We start from the raw sequence: 18,002 nt of genomic DNA, 5'->3' as shown, positions 1-18,002 counted from the left end.
GTGCCACTCCAGGGACAAGGGGAATCTCACACAGCCTCTGCCCCAGGCACCTCCCTGCCTGGGGGTTGTCTGCGTTCTTTCACTAAATAACTCCAAGCACCAGAGTCACTGCTGCTGTGAGTCCTCCTAGGGAAACTCCCAGGCTGGGCTGGTCTTGTGGGACCCCCGACATAACTGCACTCAGTTTGGCTCTGTTTATAGGAAATTCTAGGATAAGTACACTTATTTATAATGGGAAATAACAAAATAATGGGCAGGGACTGGGGACTGACTGGGAAAGGCATGGGGACTTTCAGGTGATGGTAATGTTATAGACCTGTGTGTGTGTGTGTGTGTGTGTGTGTGTGTGTGTGTGTGTACTGAGCATTGAGCACAGGATGCGCTACCACTGAGCTACATCCCCTAGCCTCTTTATTTTTTTATTTTGAGACAGGGTCTCTAAGCTGCCCAGGGTGGCCTGGAACTTGCAATCCTCCTGCCTCAGCCTCTCAAGTAGCTGGGATTGCAATCATGCGTCCCCATGCCCTGCAGTGTTGGAGACACTGGGACACAAAGGTACATGCACTTGTTGAAAGAGCACAAGTCTACCTGAGGTTTGAGTATTTCCTTGTATGTGAATTTTGCATCAACAGAAAAGCCACAAATAAATACTGAATGCTAGTTAATAATAGGTTGAAGCACTTTGGGGAACTTTACCAATGTCTGCCATTTACTTGGAAATGACTTCAAAATATAACACAGAGAGGTGAACGGAGGGATGGACAGACACACAGGGAAGAGTCACTGACAAAATCTAGCAGATGGGTATAAAAACAGTTGCAGTAAAATGCTTTGAGCTTTACTAAATATTTGAAAGTTTCCATAATAAAACATTGGGGGGAAATCCATCATCAATAATACTTGAATTAAAAAAAAAAAATCCCAGTTTGAAGACGCAGCTACGCGCACGGGAAACAGAGGCAGGACGCCCCCTCCAGCCTGCTCCGGCTCCACTCCCTGCTCCTTCCAATGCTCAGCCTCGCTCAGCGCTGCCATTGAGGCAAAGGCTGTATTTCCCTCTGCTCCTGCCACCTCCACGTCCACCCCCATGTCCAGAAGCCCTTTTCTGGGGTCCAGGGAGACAGAATTTCTTCAGTCTCCTTTCTTTGAGGACCAAGTTCTAAAGACTCTGGCAGGAATCCTAGTTTCCAGGGAAAGGAATCCGAGGAACAGGATTTCTAAAGGCTGGGCAGACGGCCCTTCCTTGAGCTATGAATTCAACCCTTGGGCCTTCCGGGGGCCCCCTGCACCTCTGAGAGCCCCCACTCCTGCCTTGGGAAGGAGAAAAGCAGCTTGTCTCTGCCCAGTGGTTTGTAGAAATCAAAACCAAGTCCAAAGGAAGCAAGGAAGAGCACTCCATGGAGGACAGAGGTGTCTTGAAATCCAGGGCCCTACTACTATCTCTGCTTTTTAAGTATTCAGAAGGCACCAGATCATATTGCTCCTTGGCTTTGTCCCCAAAACTTCCCGCAATGAGGGTCAAAGGGGCTCTGTCTTGCATTCAGACTGAAATCAGGATGCAAACCCTGTTCCTCCAGCCATCCGCAAGTGGCACCAAAGAGCAGACTTGCCGTGGCAGACACGGTCCAGGGCCATGGATGCCGTACTCCAGAAAGCTGCACCCAGCTCTCTGTTGTCCCTGGTCAACTCCCCAGCCCCTTGGACCAGTCTAGATCCAGGGATGCCAGTTCCTTCCAGAACTATCTGGAGTGACCTCTAGTGACCCTCTGCCAACGGGGGATGGATGGGCCCTGGTCCTGACTTACCCCCATGAGGCCTCCGCTCCACTGGCCCATGAGTGTCATGGCAGGGACCAGTAGTTAACTCTGTGCCCCTCCCTTGGCATGGCCCAGGTGAGCCTGAGGACCCTCTCCCCAGCCCTCACCCTGCCAAGAGGACACCTTCCCGACCCCCAGAAGGTCCCAGGGTCCAGCAGGCCTACCGTCGTGGACGAGCAGGTGAGGGCGCAGGCCTCGCTCCTTCAGGACCTGACAGGTGGCGGGTGCCGGGGCAGTCACCTCCTCCTGGGAGATGTCAAATCCCAGTCGCCGAAGCAGTGCCACCAGCTCTCCCCGGGACTTCTGCGACTCATTGGTGCAAAATCTCACCTTCAGCCGGGACCGCTTCAGTCTGTGGTGAGGGAAATGACAGGCAAGGGTGGTGTCAGAAGGTGCAGTGTGGCCTCCTGGGAAGAAACCAGAGATGGACACTTCTCCAAGGGTAATTGATGAAGTCCCCAAACAGACCAGGTCACTGTGGGACCAGGGGTGGTCCTGACTAACCCCAGGTGTGCTCAGGCTGAGATTTCTGACCTGGAGCAGACCCTCACGGGGCACCTCAGACATGGCCCGCTGTCTCCTGCTCACCCTCACTGGACTTGATACGCCCGAGACTCCCCAGGGCTCCCCCTTCTCTTCCTGTACCTCTCCCTGTACCTGGGACACACTGTACCCCTTGACCTAGGACACATCTCCGCACCATGACCTGGGTCTCACGCCTCTGCACCTGTGCTAATTCTATCCCCGATCCCACTCAGCACTTCCCCTCGGCCTGGCCGGAGGCCACCTGGGAATGGCAGAGCTATTTCTCTGTGCCTTTCCACACAGCATTTCCACCTGGCCTCTGAGTTCTGTACATCCAGCCTTATTGTCTTTGGGTCCACATTTCCCCAAAAGGGCAAAGGCAGAGGGACTGGGTGGAGGTTTGTCTCCTCACAGCTGTCAGTGAGGAGGGGTGACCCGACACAATCACCAGAGCAATGGATGGCTCCAGGTGGACAGACAGGAGCGTGGCCCGAGCAAACCCAGCACCAAGGAAGTGCGCCCCACTTCTCCACCAATGGCAGAGCACCGCCATCCTTCCCGATTGCCACCACAGCAACCCTGCTGCGTTCCGGCTGCACTCGGCCAAGTCCACCAGAGGCAAAGCCACAGGCAGATTACTAGAGGCTCCTAATGAAATGCCATCCAACCCTCCCACACACAAGCACTTACCAAGTGCTTCCTGAGGGCCTACTAAGTGCTGCACACTGGGCTGCAGCTGTACACAAGGCAAGGTCTCTTCTCCAGGGTGGGTGGGAGGCTGGCAGTCATCGGGGTAGGGCAGGGTGGGGGGCCACAGGGGATGGGCAATTCCCATCTGGGGCAGGAAGGCCAGAGGAGGCCTCCCTGGGGTTGACACCCATGGGAAGGCAAGACGCCAGCCACGAGGTGGAGAGGCCACCCTGCACAGGGAAGAGTGGACACTGGGAGACGACCCATGGGAGGCCCATCTGCCTAAGGAGACGGGGTGGAGAGGCTGGTCTCCCTCAGCAAGGGACCAGCGCGCAGGAGGAGGCTGCACACACACAGGCAGCGCGGGCCTGAGAGGGTGTAGCCTGCCCTGCTCTGGCTCCCTGGCCCAGATCACACTGTCCTGGACAAGCCTGGGCCCCACCCTCTAGCCCCAGGGAGAAGTCATATCGAGCATCTGCTCAGAGTCACAGTGTAGAGTCACATGAAGGACCCAGGGCTGCAATTCTAAAGTTCAGAAAGGCACTTTTTAAGAAACCCTAGCAAAGTGGGCCTGGCGGTGCACACCTGCAATCCCTGCAATTTGGGAGGCTGAAGCATGAGGATCACAAGTTTGAGGTGCACCTCAGCAACTTAGACTCTATCTCAATTAAAAAATTAAAAGGGCTGGGATGAAACTTAGTGGTAGGGTGCCCTGGGTTCAATCCTAGTACTACAAACAACAACAACAGCAACAAAAACCCTAGAAAAATTAGCTGGATCTGCTAATGGTCACTTAGCCCTGATCTCAGTCGGGTCCCTAAACTTCCATCTCACTGGTCTCTAAAAACTCTTGATTCCTCACAGAGCCCTCCCAGCTGTATGCATTAATACAGTGTTAAGTGCATAATTACAATTTGTTAATAAATATACATCTAGAGAAGGAATGTGCTCAAGTTCTGATTTTGCAGATGTAGCTCCAGTCAAAGGAGTTCAGAGGTCACACATGGATTGGACCCAGTTCTTGGAAATGTGGCTTGAGATCAACTGGCCGTGGATAAGCGAGACCCCAAGAGCCACTCAACCCAGGGGGAGGCTGGCAAGTGAGGAAGCTGGGTCCCAGGCAGGTCTAGGGCTTACTGTTCCTCTCTTGACCGAGACTCTGGGGCACAGGCGATTCTCTCTTTAATCCCACAGGGATCCTAGGACGCATGGACGGGGACCAGGAAACGGGTGCCTCCAGAGCCCTCCCACGGGGGGAGAAAGCTCGTGTTCCCTGGGAGGTCTTGGAGGAGAGTCCTGGAAGACCAGGCCAAGGATGGCCTGCAGGCCGAGGGAGGAGGAGAGCCAGCTGCAGGCAGGCAAGTGTGCCCCAGCGCTCAGGAGGGCACAGAAGGAAGGGGTGCTGGGGAGGGAGGCCAGAGTGGAGGACCACTGAGAAGACAGGGGGAAGGGGGCTCCAAAGACAACCCTGTTGGCAGTGACAGCAAGTGGCAAGAGTGGCAGGCCTTGGCCCAGTGTCCCCTGTTGTCCCACCCCACCACCTCTAGCATCGTGCCCTTTTCTCTATCACATCGACGTCTCCAGTCGTCCAATTTATCTTTGTCCTTCTCCATGACCTACAGGCTCCACAGGCTTGGGACAAGGACCGCTCTGCTCTCTGCAGCTAGCCCAGGGCCAGCCCACAGCAGGCCCTCCAGGAGCGCTTGCTGAACCACTCCCCCACCTCCGGGCTTCTCCTGTAAGGAGAGGCCCGACAGAGGCAGGCCGGGCTGCAGGGCACCTCCAGACCCTCTCAGCCGGCGGCCAGGGCAAGCTGGGCAGAAATCTGCACAGCGGAGACGCAAACCCCGCCGTCTTCCCCGCTCAGGTGACTCGTTCCTTTCTTACTATTTGCCTTTCCTAATCAGGGGTTTATGAATGATCAATTACACTCAGTGGTTAATTGCCCTTCATAAAGCTAGCTTTTTATTTTTAAATTAGGCAGTTAATATATTGAAACTAATAGCATCACCTTGTACACTGTGGATAGATCTTCATTGATTGGCGCCTGGAATGTGTGATTCACACCCAAGTTAATGGAGCAGTTGAGGGAAGAAGTGCAGGGGGTCCCAGGGGACCAATTACTCCTAATGAATGATGATGTGACCTTCTCAGAACAGTGAGCAATCGGTGTGACAGTGAGATGGCAGCACCTCACATCTGTCACTCCACACACAACTTCAGATGTGGTTGGGAGGGAGCTCAACTCACTCTGGGACCCTCACGCCCAGGACTCCTTGGAAACAGCAACGTAAGTTCGTCTGAAATTCACACTTTCTAAATCAAAGCACAAGTTTTATTGGAGTTGCATCTGTCCTAAAGAATCCAGTGGGAGACACGTAAGCACTGCCTTCCCTCAGAGTCCTGTCCATTTGTGCCACCATGTCCTCTTCTGATGTGTCACCATGGGTTCTGTCTGGCCACCTGGGACCAGTCCTAGGTGGACTCTTCATTATTTTAAATTACTAAAATTAATAAAAGTAATCACCATGATTGTGAAGACGGTGACATGAACACAACCCTGCAGGGGCTCAGGGGTAGAGGGGGTTTGCTGTCCCTCACACTCATGCCCAGGCCCAGGCACCTGGCTTGCAGGTGCCCACACTAAGCAGCAATGCCGCGAGGAAAGGGGCCTGGGCAGGGACAACCACCCCTCCCTCCAGAGAAGAAAACACAGAGGTGCTGGGGCCGAGCTGACCCAGGTCACCCAGCCTGTGGAGACAAAGCCGTGAGCCCCCAGGGTCTGTGGTGGCAGGCATGGGCCCTTGCCCAGGAGGGCAAGACCACCAGGACCCTCAGGTGGAAGCCCAGTGCCCTGGGAGGGACCCTGCAGGCCCAACTCTGCCGCAGGTGTCCTAAAGCCCGGAGAGAGTGCCTCAGCTGCCCCCACGTGTGCACGAGGGACAGGCAGGGTGACTTGGGGTCCAGCACCAAAGTGAGGCCCCGAGTGGCTTATGCTGTGGACTAAATGTGTCCCACAAAATTCATGTGCTGAAGCCCTGACCCTCGATGTGGCTGTCGGGAGCCAGTGCCTAGGAGGACGAGGGTGCGGTTCAGGTGACACCGAATCAGGAGTGGCGCCCTGATGTGACGGGACTGCTGTCCTCATGAGAAGAGGTCCCCGAGAGCCCTGTGCACTTCCTCTTGCTCTCTCCTGGGGACACAGGAGGCCCTGGCCAGAAAGCAGCCATGCTGACTCCCTGGGCTGGGACTTGCAGCCTCCAGAACTGTGTAGAAACAGCGTGTGATATTGAAGCCACCCTTGCGGACAGTGGGATCCAGCAGGCTGCCCGAGCAGGCCCGACAGACAAGGAGCCCCGCAGGGAAGGCCAGGCCTGGCCCAGCTCCCAGAGAGTGGCAAGGCAGTCTCCACCAAGAGGAACTGCGGCTGCAGCAGGCCAGCTCCAGGCGGGCTACTGTCCCCAACCCCAGTGCCAAGAACCTGGGAGAAAAGGAGCCTCCTGCAGGGTCCTGGCTGCCCAGATGGCCCTTCCAAGGCCCTGGCTGCTGCCCTGGCGCACTACCCCCAGGAGCTCCTGGGGGTGGGGACCGCCCCACTTTCTGGTCCAAACTGGATCTTTGAACTGACCTTTACCTCATCCTAGCAGGCCAGGACGCGCCTCTGAGTGACAACGTCGCCTGGTGCAATTACCGAGCTTCAGATGAGGCAGTCCTTTACAAATCACCTCGGACTTTACACATCTGCTGGCTGTCGGCATCTGCCAGGAGCGCTCACCCGAAAATAATGGACACCCTCTCATTACCGTTCCGTGGCAGGTAAAGTGTGAGGACAATTATTGGACACCCTGAGTGACCTTGGGACGGCTCAACAGCCTGCCCTCTCCAGCTTGCCGAGGACGAGGACGGGGAAGCCAGGGGCTCTACCTGGAGGGCAAAGGGGAGGCTGGGTGGGGGTGAGGAGGCTGCCAGGGACAGAACCACCCAGGCCCCTCCCCCGGGCCCCCTCCTCCCCACCCTGCCCTGGATTTGTCACTTCCGTCCAACCCGAGGCCCAGAGTCAAATCCTGCTTTCCCTCAAGGCCTGGAGTGAGATCTTCCCCAGGAACTCTGACCCCGCCTTGCCCCAACAGAGTCCACCCACCTCCAGCTCCTCGGCTGTAGGTGTCCCCACGACTTCCACCAGCTCTGGGCTCCGGAGGGTCAGGGCAGTGTCCTATTCAGCACCCACCATGCCTGGTGCCACAGAACAGGTGTCACAGGAACCACCGAGTAAGGGAGCACTGGGGAGTCCTGGGACATGGCTACCCATGACCTCAGTGACCAGGGCCTTGCTTTACCAACATGGGCAACTGGGAGGGACAGGACTATGGAGGGCAGCACCCAGGCCTGGGTGACCTAGGCTAACCGAGCTCAAGAGGGCCTCCGGGCTGCAAGGAGCTGCTGAGAAGGGCCACAAGGACCTGCATACGGGGAGCAGTGCCACCGAGGGGCAGGGAACGGTCCACCATACAAAACTGGAGTTTGGGACAGGGAAGCTCAAGGGTTCACGGGGTCTGACACTGGCAGGGAGTAACACGTTTCTCCTGCCCAGGGTGGCCTGGAGGCCCTCTAGAATTCTGCCCAGATGCATCTGGCATGGTACTTAGTGACCAGCATGCTGGATGCGGTACTGGGAGAAGCATCTAGATGATACAAAGTCCAGATCTGATGGCCCACCTAGAACCCAAGCAGTTCATACGAGGAAGCTTCCACTTCCTGAGCACCTTCCACCTTCCGGCCACACCTCAGACCTCACCTGCTCTGTGAGGGAGGCTCCTGAGGGCCACTGAAATGGGAGCAGGGCACAGAGATACGCACCTGCCTCAGCGTCCTCGGAGACGTTACCAGCACCTCAGGGGAAACGCTGTGAAACTAAGGTAGGTGGCAGCCCCCGAGGAGCTTCCTCAGCAGGGCCACTCCCTGCGGTTCTGAGACCCTCGCTCAGTGCCCTTCAGACAGCAGCAGAGATAGAAAACACACCTGGAGAAGTGAAGTCTGAGAACGCAGGATTTTAAAACAGAAGGTCAAACGGGAGCCTATAAACAGACTCAGTAGAAAAAGACAGCTATTGGCATGACCCAGGGACAGCCACAGTGGTGTGGGCAGGGGCCTGGTCCTCCCTCCATGGGCCTCCACTTGTGTCAGGGGCAGCCACAGAAAGGTGCACCCATGGCCAGACTCTTGGGATCCTTGTGTGCCAGCACTGAAATGGGGCACTGCCCAGCCTCCCAGGGCTGCATGAAGCAGACACAGCCAAGGCTGGCCCAGAAGGGACATCCTGAGTCTCTTGCTGGCTGGCAGCACCATCAGCACCTGAACAGCAAAGGACACTGATGGTGGCCAGGGCCAGGCACTCAGCTGGGCCTGCAACACCTTCCTCCTCCTCCTCCTCCTTCCACTGGCCCCTAGAAGGGCAGCCCCCTGCTAGGCCGCCAGCCAGCTCCTCCATGCCAGGGCCCTCCCCGTACTCCACGAGACACGGCTGGGCAGCAGTGCACACCCTGGTGTCATCAAAGTCCAAAGTCTGAACCGAGAAAGGAGCAGCAGGGACACAGAAGCAGGGTCTCTCCGTGTGTGCACCAGCCAGCCAGTGACCTCAGCAGGACACTGATGAGGTCAAGCAGGCAGAGTCAGGCCCCCAGCCAGCTCCCTTACGAAACACCTGAAACACCCGCCTGGCTGGGCCTGCTTCCCTGCCTGCAGAACACCCTCCAGCAGGCTCTTGATGGCGCCCCAGCCACGGAGCTCGGACCCCAGGGTCAGGCCAAAGTCAGAGCATGGATTCACAGTGATTAGAAAACATCATTTAGAATCAAGTGCACAGGAATCTGCAAGCCAGGGGAGGCCAAGCATCTCACCTGAGCAGCTCGCTTCAGGGAGCGAGGGACTGAGGCCCAGATAGACACAGGAACCTCGGAGCAGGCAGGGACACTTGAGGGGACTCCCCAGACTTGCAAGCCCTGCAAACCCAGCCACAGCCAGTTGTCCCTGAGTGCCAGGGCCAGGCACTGCAAAGGCAAGGAGTGTCCACACTTCCTCCCTTCATGGCCTGCCACTTGTCACCTAACCCTCTCCAACCTCAGGCTCCTCATCAATACAACAAGGCAGTTATAGTGGCTTCAGATAGGGTTGTCGTGAGAACTGTATTGCAAAAAGACACACACGGGAAGCATCCGGCACATCTACACCAGGAAACATAAGTAACAACAAAATTGTATAAATTGATGTTTATGCATATTACATTGTTCTACATCTTTTCATTTAGTATATACAACTTTCATGTTATGAACTCATACGGATCCCAAATGGAGCTACCCTGTTCCTTCTCACAGCTGCGGAGGATGCCACAATCCCGCTGAGCATCCCCCCCGCCACCAACTGTGCTGTGAGCACGCTCTCTGGACCTCCCTGGACCTCCGAACTGTCATTCTTTAAAACACTTTCATGCTTTTCATTGACTGACCTCATAATAAACATAGATTTGAACTAAAAAAATATACTCTATTCAAACACTGTTTCTTGTTTTTTTCATTTAATTTTGGAGTTCTCCAAATTTCACTTGGTGGATAAATGCTCTGAAGCTAATAGAGCTCAGAGTCCCTGGCTTGGGGAGACTTCACGGGGTCTCCAGCCTCTGGGGACCCATGAACCTTGCACTTTCCTTGAGCAGGGAGGGGAGGGTGGGGCAGAGCCAGGTGATGGCAGCTGCTCAGGGGGCTACATATGATTGGAGGATGGGGGACAGAGTCTCAAAATCTTCTGTGCTTTCAGGGAACACAATGGAGAAGGGCTAGAGGGAGCCCACCCTAGGGCAGTGATAGTGCTGGGGCCAGGGAGGGAGGACTTGGACTTTTCTCTGTATTCATGGGCTCCTGGGAGCATTTACAAGACTTAGCTTGTGAAACCTCAATGTTGACATTACGAAACAGAACACGGGAGCCCAGGGTGAGGAGCACACCTGCTGGCCGAGGCCACCACCCCATCTCTGAAGACAACGTAGCCACCCCCTAACAGCAAAGGGCACCGAAAGTGACAGCACAGTCTTGGTAAACACCCCTGTCCAAGGTCCAGGCTGCTCCAGGAAAGCTCCTGCTGGTTGAGGCAAGTCCGGGCACACCTCCAGGGCCCTGGATGGTGCTGCCCCCAGGCAGGCTGAGATGCGGGCCTGCAGGGGAAGCTCCAGCCAGTGGCCACAGTCCCTGTTACTACTGTTACTGCCAAGGACCTGTGTTCCCAAGGCCAGATAGTGCCAGGGCAACACAGCATTGACCAGGTGGTCCTAGAAGTTAAGAGAGGCTTGATTCAGACCAAGGTCCCTGGCCCTGGTCCATCACTGCTCTACAACCTGCTGGGAGCACCTGCATTTTAACAGGGTCCCCAAGGCTTCTGGTCACACTGGGGATTGAGAGGCACCACCTGCAAGGCTGGGCACGAGGGCTGTGGGACGGTGGGGGTAGGAATTGCTTTATGAGGCTGTCCTGGCTGAGGTTGACCCTGCTTCCTTCCGCTGGCTTGGGCCGCCTGGCAGATGTGCTTTAGTGGCCTGGGACAGGATGCAGTAAATGTCCACTGCCTTTCACATGCAGATGTCTCGGGGGCCATCATCCAGGGCCAGCAGTGTGTGCCTTTGTGCTGCAGTCCCCGCTGTGCTGGGCCCTGCCTCTGAATGGCTCCCCTCGGGGAGTCCACTCCACCCAAGAATGGGCTCTAATAAAGGCCTGCGGGGAACCCAGGCCAGGTACAGATGTCCAGACCCGCCCACCAGTCCTCGAGCAGCTCCAGAAAGGAGCAGGCAGCCTGGGGACCCAGAGCCATGCTGCCGGGGAGGACTAGGGAGGCCTGGGCCTCCTGTTCCTCCCTCTGGACAGCTCTTAGATCCTGGACATCTCCTATCCCAGCTCACACCTCGCGGGATCTGCGAGATTGGGCTGTGGCTGGCTCAAGGTCTCTCCAGCTGGCACGCCATCCTCTCTGGGCACATGCCCTTCACTGCTGATCTCCCTGCTCCGCCACGTTGCCTCGACCAGGGCCTAGGTGTCCAGCCACCTTGTTCACCACCAAAATGCCCAGCGCCCAGAGGGTGTTCTTGGAAGAGTGAAAGTGGTCACTCAGCGTAAGGTGTCTGAGTAGCCAAACCAATGAATGAACGGGGGAATCTTTAAAATGCATCCAGCCCCTTTTTGAATCTGTGAGCCTCAGCCCTCGCCTTGGAAAGGGGAGCTTCCATCTTATTTCGAAAGCTGAGTTTGCACTTTCCGTGTGCTTTCTGTCCCCCAATAAGTGGGAATCTTTCAGAAACTCTGAGGGTACCTGTCACTACAGAAAGTGCAGGAGAAGAAGTGGGGACAGCGAGTTACTGCCTCCTAGACTCACAGCATAAGGACATGCTGGGGGTCTGTCATGGAGGGGGAGGCATGTGCTCCCCAGACCTGTCCCTCCCCCACCACACTTGTCCCTGTGTGGCAGTTGGTCTTGCCCCAGGAACTTCCTGTGAGCCCCTTAGGGACTTCAAAGGGAGCCGCGCATTTCAAGGAGGACACAGAGGAAGGGCACTAAGAAGCCACATAGGACAGCTGGATCCTGGCAGCTGTGCCCCTTGGTGAGTGAGGCCTGACCCTAAAGGAGCTCCCTGTTGCCTCAGCCACAGGGAGGAAACCCCCTGGAAAGCTCCAAGGGCAGACCCAGTTGACTGAGGGCCTCCTGGCTCCGGGCCCTGGTGCGCTTTAAGCATCAGGCAAGCATAGAGGGCCTGAGCAGGAAGGGACGGCCCTGGAGACACGGCCTGGGTGGGAACCTTGTCCTGAGAAGGAGCTGAAGAGCACCACAGTGTGGGGTCAGGGTCTATGGGACAAGCTGCTCAGGGCCAGCAGTGACAACCTCACCAAGAAGTCTGTGTGACTGAGAACCACTGAGAACCCCAAAGGTCACCTGAGAAGGCTCCATTGGGCCAAGATGGGGTGTGGAGACACGGTCCTGAGGCAGGGGAGCCAGGAAGCTGCAGGGAAACCAGGCAGGCAGTTCTCGGGGGCCCTGGACAGCACATGATAAAACCTCCCAGATGGAACAAATGATGTCGCCTCACCAGAAACAGTCTCATAAACTTTCAGCAAGGGACTTTTCAGCTTTATCAGCCATACAGCTGGCTTTGGTGTATTTTACAGGACTATTATTACATCACAGCTGTTATGCAAACTGCACCTCTTTGGAGAACCCTCAGGCAGCATCTTCCAAAGCTGAGCCTGGCTGTGGCCCAGCCTTTCCACTCCCACCTCTGCATGCTGCATGGATGCATCCGTGTGCTCACCAAAAAGACACATTCTAGAATATTCCCCGCAGCACGACTCATAATAACCCCAAATGGGAACATATATATATATATATATATATATCCTCTTTAATAGAATAATAAATTGTGGTCATCACACAGTAATGAGAACGAACAATCTACAACCACATGCCATAAATATGGGGCAAATCTCTAAACAACACCAGTGAAAGAAACAAGACACATGAGTTAATCTAAGTACTGCTCATGCCAGGCAAACCAATCTACAGAACTAGGAATCAGCAGAGGGGTCTCCCAGGGGCAGAGACACGGGGGCCTCTGAAGTGCACAAATTCTTTTCAATAGTATAGTCACCTTAATAAAAACTTGTTTTAAATGGCCCTGATTTTAAAAGAATTAAAAGTATATATAACAGGAGTTTTTATCAATAACATAGAAAACGATATTTAAATGTTGCACTATTGTGGGGTCTACCACATGGCCTGAGCACTGGGGACCAGAACTTGACTCAGGGAACCTGTGCCTCCAGGGCACCTGCCCATGCACTCTCCTACCACCCTGCTGTGTTGCCAGGTGCTCAAGACAGATGAGGAAGGCACCCTCTATTTCATGTTCTCCCTGGCCCCATAATAGCCAGTGTGTCAGCAGGTCCATTGGTCCTACTTTAATCATGTCCTTCCCCATGTGACTGCCTCCTCTCTCAGCTGAGCCTCATCAGCTCTCCTGGGCCACCTGAACTGTCTCTGAACTGGTCACCCTGGTTGCTCCCTAGCCCCTGGCCACCTGCCTCCTGCCACTCCATTCTCCACACTGCAGTCAGGGAGAGTTATTTATAGTTTTAATTTAATGCTTTGAATGGGAAATACATTTGTTTCATTTTTTAAAAAACCCTTTAATCCAGTAAGTCCCAAGTTTTCAATTCTGGGATATTTCAATAAAATTGACGCAGAGGCATTAAAATAGGCAGAAACCATAGTCTAAAGTTTATATATACTTTATATATTTCACGTGTATTTTTAAACACTCTAATAATTCACTTACTACTCCAAAAACACAGTATTTATTTCAAAAGTTACAAGTGGCTTATTTGTTGCTCAATTTAAGTTTTCAGGTCTGATATCCAGGACAATGGCACTTAACAGGTTACAAATATGCTATACAAAGTCTACAATGAACTTTCTCCCATCTTCCCTCCCAGCGAGCAATCCTCCTGGCTTGTCCCCCCAGCTCTTCATCACACTTGGAGTGGCATGTGTCCTTCTGAGGCAGAAGAAATAAGAAAAAGATCGAAAGGAAACATAAACAAGAACAAGGAGATGTTATTTTAATCTGAGGCTCCATACAACTTTCCAGGCCACTCTCCCCCAGGCCTGTCACTCCTAAAGTTCTGGGAAATCTATAAATCTTGGAATTATTGTAAATTCTATTATCTACCAATAAACAGATTAAACAAAGGGAGATAATGGTATTTTAAGAAACCAACAATTTAAGGGAAGTTTCCAGAGTTCTCCATTGATCAGATAATGAGACCACACGCAGTTTAAGGATCCCAAAAATGACCAGACCACATAAGTCATCATAAGTCATCTCATGATCACCAGACTGAAGTCATACCTTCCTGTACCCACCCCTCACCAAGCTTCCTTTAAAACAGGAGCTGGGTCCCCCCAAGTGCATCTCCCACTCAAGGTGGCTTACATTCTCCCCTGAATTTGCATTCCTTGCTTTTGTAAATAAATCTCTGTGCCTGGGACACATGCTGAAATTCTTTTCCTTCATGTCAAGGACTGCACTTGTCCTGAGTCGAGATCCCCCATTCTCTGTGAACTCTTTGGGACTCCTTCCAGTGACACTTGCAGAGTCTTTTTGCAAACATGGCAGTAGGAATACATTATTGCATTTCTGCCTTTTACACCCAAAGGTGGGTGACTGTGCAGCAGCCTGCTATCTTTACCAAAGGTGGCTACAGGGAGGGGAGCCCACTCCTTACGCTGCTAGTGTTCCACGTGCAGATGGGAGGCGAAGCTCCGCGGCTGACACGTTTGAAGAGAATTCACTCTTGCTATTTCAAAAGGCACTGCTACAAATGACCTTGTCCTTGTCACTTCTGGTGTGAGGCAGGGCAAACCCCAGGAGTGGACTGATGTGCCAAACGGACCTTCCACTAGCACAGGATGGGAGGGTCTGTTTCCACAAACTCTCACCAAGAGAACTTGTGGAGAGCCATTCTCACACGTGACTGGGTGACTTCCGGTTTGGGTCTGAGGCATTCTGGCTGTGTTGGAGCTTTCCCGGCCCTCTCCTGATGAGAGAACCTGTCCGTGTGGGGGTGTGACTGACCATGACCCCGGGGGCCAATCAGTGACCCTGAGATTGGAGTGCGGCCCCCCTCAACCTTCATTGGATGGAATTCTCCCCTGAATTTCTTGTTCCCCAATAAAAGGCTACTCCCTGGCGTGCTCGCTCTCTCTCTCTCCTGCTAGCCCTGAGTAATCCTTGCTGCCCTACTGGTGGTTCGAGGTGGGAGCCAGAGAGGGGAGCTGTCTCGGACCTGGTCATAGAAAAAGGTAACTGAGTCTGTGTGTTTTATTTCGATCTCTGCTAGCTAACTTTTATGCCAAGAACCTCATTAATGAAACCAGTGCGCTGGCCGCATGGTGGAAGAACTCATTCTCAAACTTCTTGATTTTTGACAATTTTGCCAAGTTGATTAAAAAAAATGGCATCTTGGTGTCATTTTAATTTGCATTTCTCTGAGTAGGCTAAGCATCCTTCATAGGTTTGCAGAGCAACCTGTGCTTCCTCTCTTGGGAGCTGTTATGTCCTCTGGCTATGTTTCTACTGGGCTGCTGATTTTTTGTTGTAGATTTGAGGCACAGAAATAAAGGCTCCTTTCACTCCCTGTTTTCATTGCACATATATGCTTTCACCTTTTATATTTAAATTTCTTTCAAACATAAATTGGATCATGTTAGTCTGCATAAAACCGACCCTCAGGATGCAGCATGACATGCTTCACAGCCTCAAGCCCCTGCCACTCCTTGAGCCCGGCATGCTCTCTGCCTCAGGCCTCGCGGCTGCTGCTGCTTCTGCCCACATGGCATGTCCTCGGTCCCCATCTTGTCCCTCGGGTTCAGCTCAAAACCTCTCCTCAGAGACATCCTGGCCTCCTGTCTAGCACAGCCACCTTCTCCTGTCATACTCTCCCAGGTCCCTCTCTTCACATCACTTACACCAATCTGTGGTGACGGAGTCTACTGAGCTGTATGCAGACACTGATGACCCTGAGCCCCGGCTGCCTCAGTCCCAGCACTGGGGCTCTGGCCTCCTGCTCCCCCACATGAGGCCTCCTCACTCTAAAACACAGCCCTTGCCCTCTGCTCCATTTCTACAGTCCCCACCCTCACGATGCTCTCGCCTGTGACAGAGCTAGTCTGAAGCTCTGGGTTCGGGAGAATAAAGCGGAAGCCAGGAAAGCACCTACCCCTGGACTTCCAACCACACAGAGCCTACCCTGTGGCCGGGCGTCTCCTAGATCTGAGCTGCCTTTCACATGCACTCCCTCTCCCCCATTCCCAGTACCCCAAACACCGTCCACTTCACTGTGCAGCATAGTTTGGGTCCTTGTTATCTCCGCAGCTCCCACACATACAGATGGATAGGGTGAGGTCTCTGAGAACAACCAAGAGGTTCACTTTACTGCCATCTACAGGGTGGTAAACTGAGTCCCAGTGTGATTAAGCCACCAAGTCAGGGTGTTCTAGCTAAGTGACTCTGGAAGGCTAAGTTCTGGGCAAAGTGCCCTTCCCAACCGCCCATTAACATCACAGCAGTGCTGCCCAGGGGCACCATGGGAAACTATAAAGCCCAGGCTGGGTAGTGCCAACCATGGTACTGGCAGTGCCCTCTAAGGGCAAGGCTGGATGGGCCAAATGCCCCCCTCCTCCTCTCCTGTAAACCATTTGGTCCGACACAATTGCATGGTAAGACGAATATGTAAACTTTTCTAGTAAAACGTCAAGAGAAACAGGTGGAATTCATTTCACACGCTTATGCTAACATAGTCATATTACTGTCATTCCAACACGTAATCACCATAAAACAATACTAATGAGCTACTTTACATTTCTCTAAACCTTGGAAACCCAGAAAGTACTGTATTTTACACTCATATCACATCTCAGTGCAGACTAGCCTCAGTCCAACCCGCTGGGCAGCCACTTGCAGGGTTGGACAGCGCAGCTCTAACTTGCCAGGCACAGCGCGGGGCGGAGCCAGGGCGGGGCGTGGCCAGCAGGCAGCCCCGCCCCCCGCTGGGGGTCGCCAGCGCCCACAGAGCGCAGGGCGGGTACCCGCCTGCCGGACAGCGGCCCACTCACCTCGCCACCGCCTCCACCGAGCCGGCGATCGGGACGCCGCCGCCCTCGCCGCTGTCGTACAGCACCCCCGAGATGTCGAGCAGCACCCCGCGCACACCAGCCAGCCGATCACCCCACGCGGCCATTGCGCCCCGAGTGCGCCCGGACCCCCCGTCCCAACCCGCCGCAGAGCCCGGCCCCGCCCTCCGCGCAAGGGCGCCTGGGACATGTAGTCCGGGGAGGGCACGGGCCCGAGCGGGCGGAGCTGGTGGCGCGGGCGCGCCTCCCGGGCTCCCGGGAGCAGGTCTTTCCCTGACTCTGAGCAGATCCAGCGGGAGCAAGTCTCTCGGAAAGTTAACCTCCCTAAAACTCCGGGCACGGCAGACTGAGTCGATGTGAAGGTACCTGTGAAAAGAATGAAAGTGAAAGAAAACTGGCTGTACCCGCCGCTCGCTGGTGTTCTCATCCTTCCGGGGCAGAGTGACAGCCCTACGGGCAGCCAGTGGCGCACCTGTTGATTGACGTCCTGTGCCTGGGAACCTGTGCTCTGGAAATGAGTCCAAAAGCGATGATTGCGGTGTAAGGACAAGCTGGAAGAAAATTAAATGTTTAAGAATAGGGATTGTTCAAAAATGGATAAGATGGGTACTGAAAGAAATATGATGTTATCAGAAATGGAGACAGGTATCGACCATGGAAAATACTCATGTGCTAATATATAGGGAAAAGTAAAAGACAATATTGTAGGTAGACAACAGTCCTGCAAAAATGAGCATTACAGGAATAGGACACGGAAGAAAATGGCAGTATCCCGATGTGTTAGGTCAATGAGTTTCGGGACGAATTAAAAATTACATTTACTATTACCTTATTTTTCAACAAATAAACACTGATATAAAAGGGAAGGTTTCACCCCGCCAGCCTCAGCAACTTAGCAAGGCTGTGTCACAAAATAAAAAAGTAAAAAAAGGCTGGTGATGTAGCTCAGTGGCAAAGTGTCCCTCCTTTAAATCCCCAGTACCAAAAATAAATAAAAGGGATGGCTTCTTTGGAAGCCATTTTGAAGTAAACGATTAAATTAAAGAGAGAAAATCTGACTTCTGGTATGATTTAGCTTTGAGGTTTAAAGGGATAGGGACTATATTATTCTATCACTTCATTTCAGGCTCTTGTTTCACAGGAAGAATGAAGAATTCATCAAAATGGGGCTGGGGTTGTGGCTCAGCGGTAGATTGCTCGCCTAGCACGACGTAGGAGGCCCTGGGTTCGACCCTCAGCACCACATAA

General features: G+C 53.7%; 1 protein-coding gene across 2 annotated transcripts in view; it reads right to left on the bottom strand.

Moving 5' to 3' along the window:
- LHPP (phospholysine phosphohistidine inorganic pyrophosphate phosphatase) overlaps nucleotides 1–17,074 on the bottom strand; it is a 96,042-nt gene extending 78,968 nt beyond the window's left edge. Inside the window, exons 1-2 of one of the 2 annotated variants that reach the window (XM_081267448.1) lie at nucleotides 16,737–17,074; nucleotides 1,982–2,169 (exon numbers count right to left, since the gene is read on the bottom strand). In XM_081267448.1, coding sequence (XP_081123574.1) covers nucleotides 1,982–2,169; nucleotides 16,737–16,861 — 313 coding nt within the window. In that variant the 5' untranslated portion in view covers nucleotides 16,862–17,074. The remainder of the gene's footprint in view (nucleotides 1–1,981; nucleotides 2,170–16,736) is intronic. The other variant, XM_081267447.1, reaches the window with a different exon arrangement.
- Nucleotides 17,075–18,002: the final 928 nt, after the last annotated feature.

Source organism: Spermophilus citellus (assembly GCF_964194105.1).
Source record: "Spermophilus citellus genome assembly, chromosome: 15".
Taxonomy (NCBI): domain Eukaryota; kingdom Metazoa; phylum Chordata; class Mammalia; order Rodentia; family Sciuridae; genus Spermophilus; species Spermophilus citellus.
This window is presented reverse-complemented; position numbering and strand designations above follow the sequence as displayed.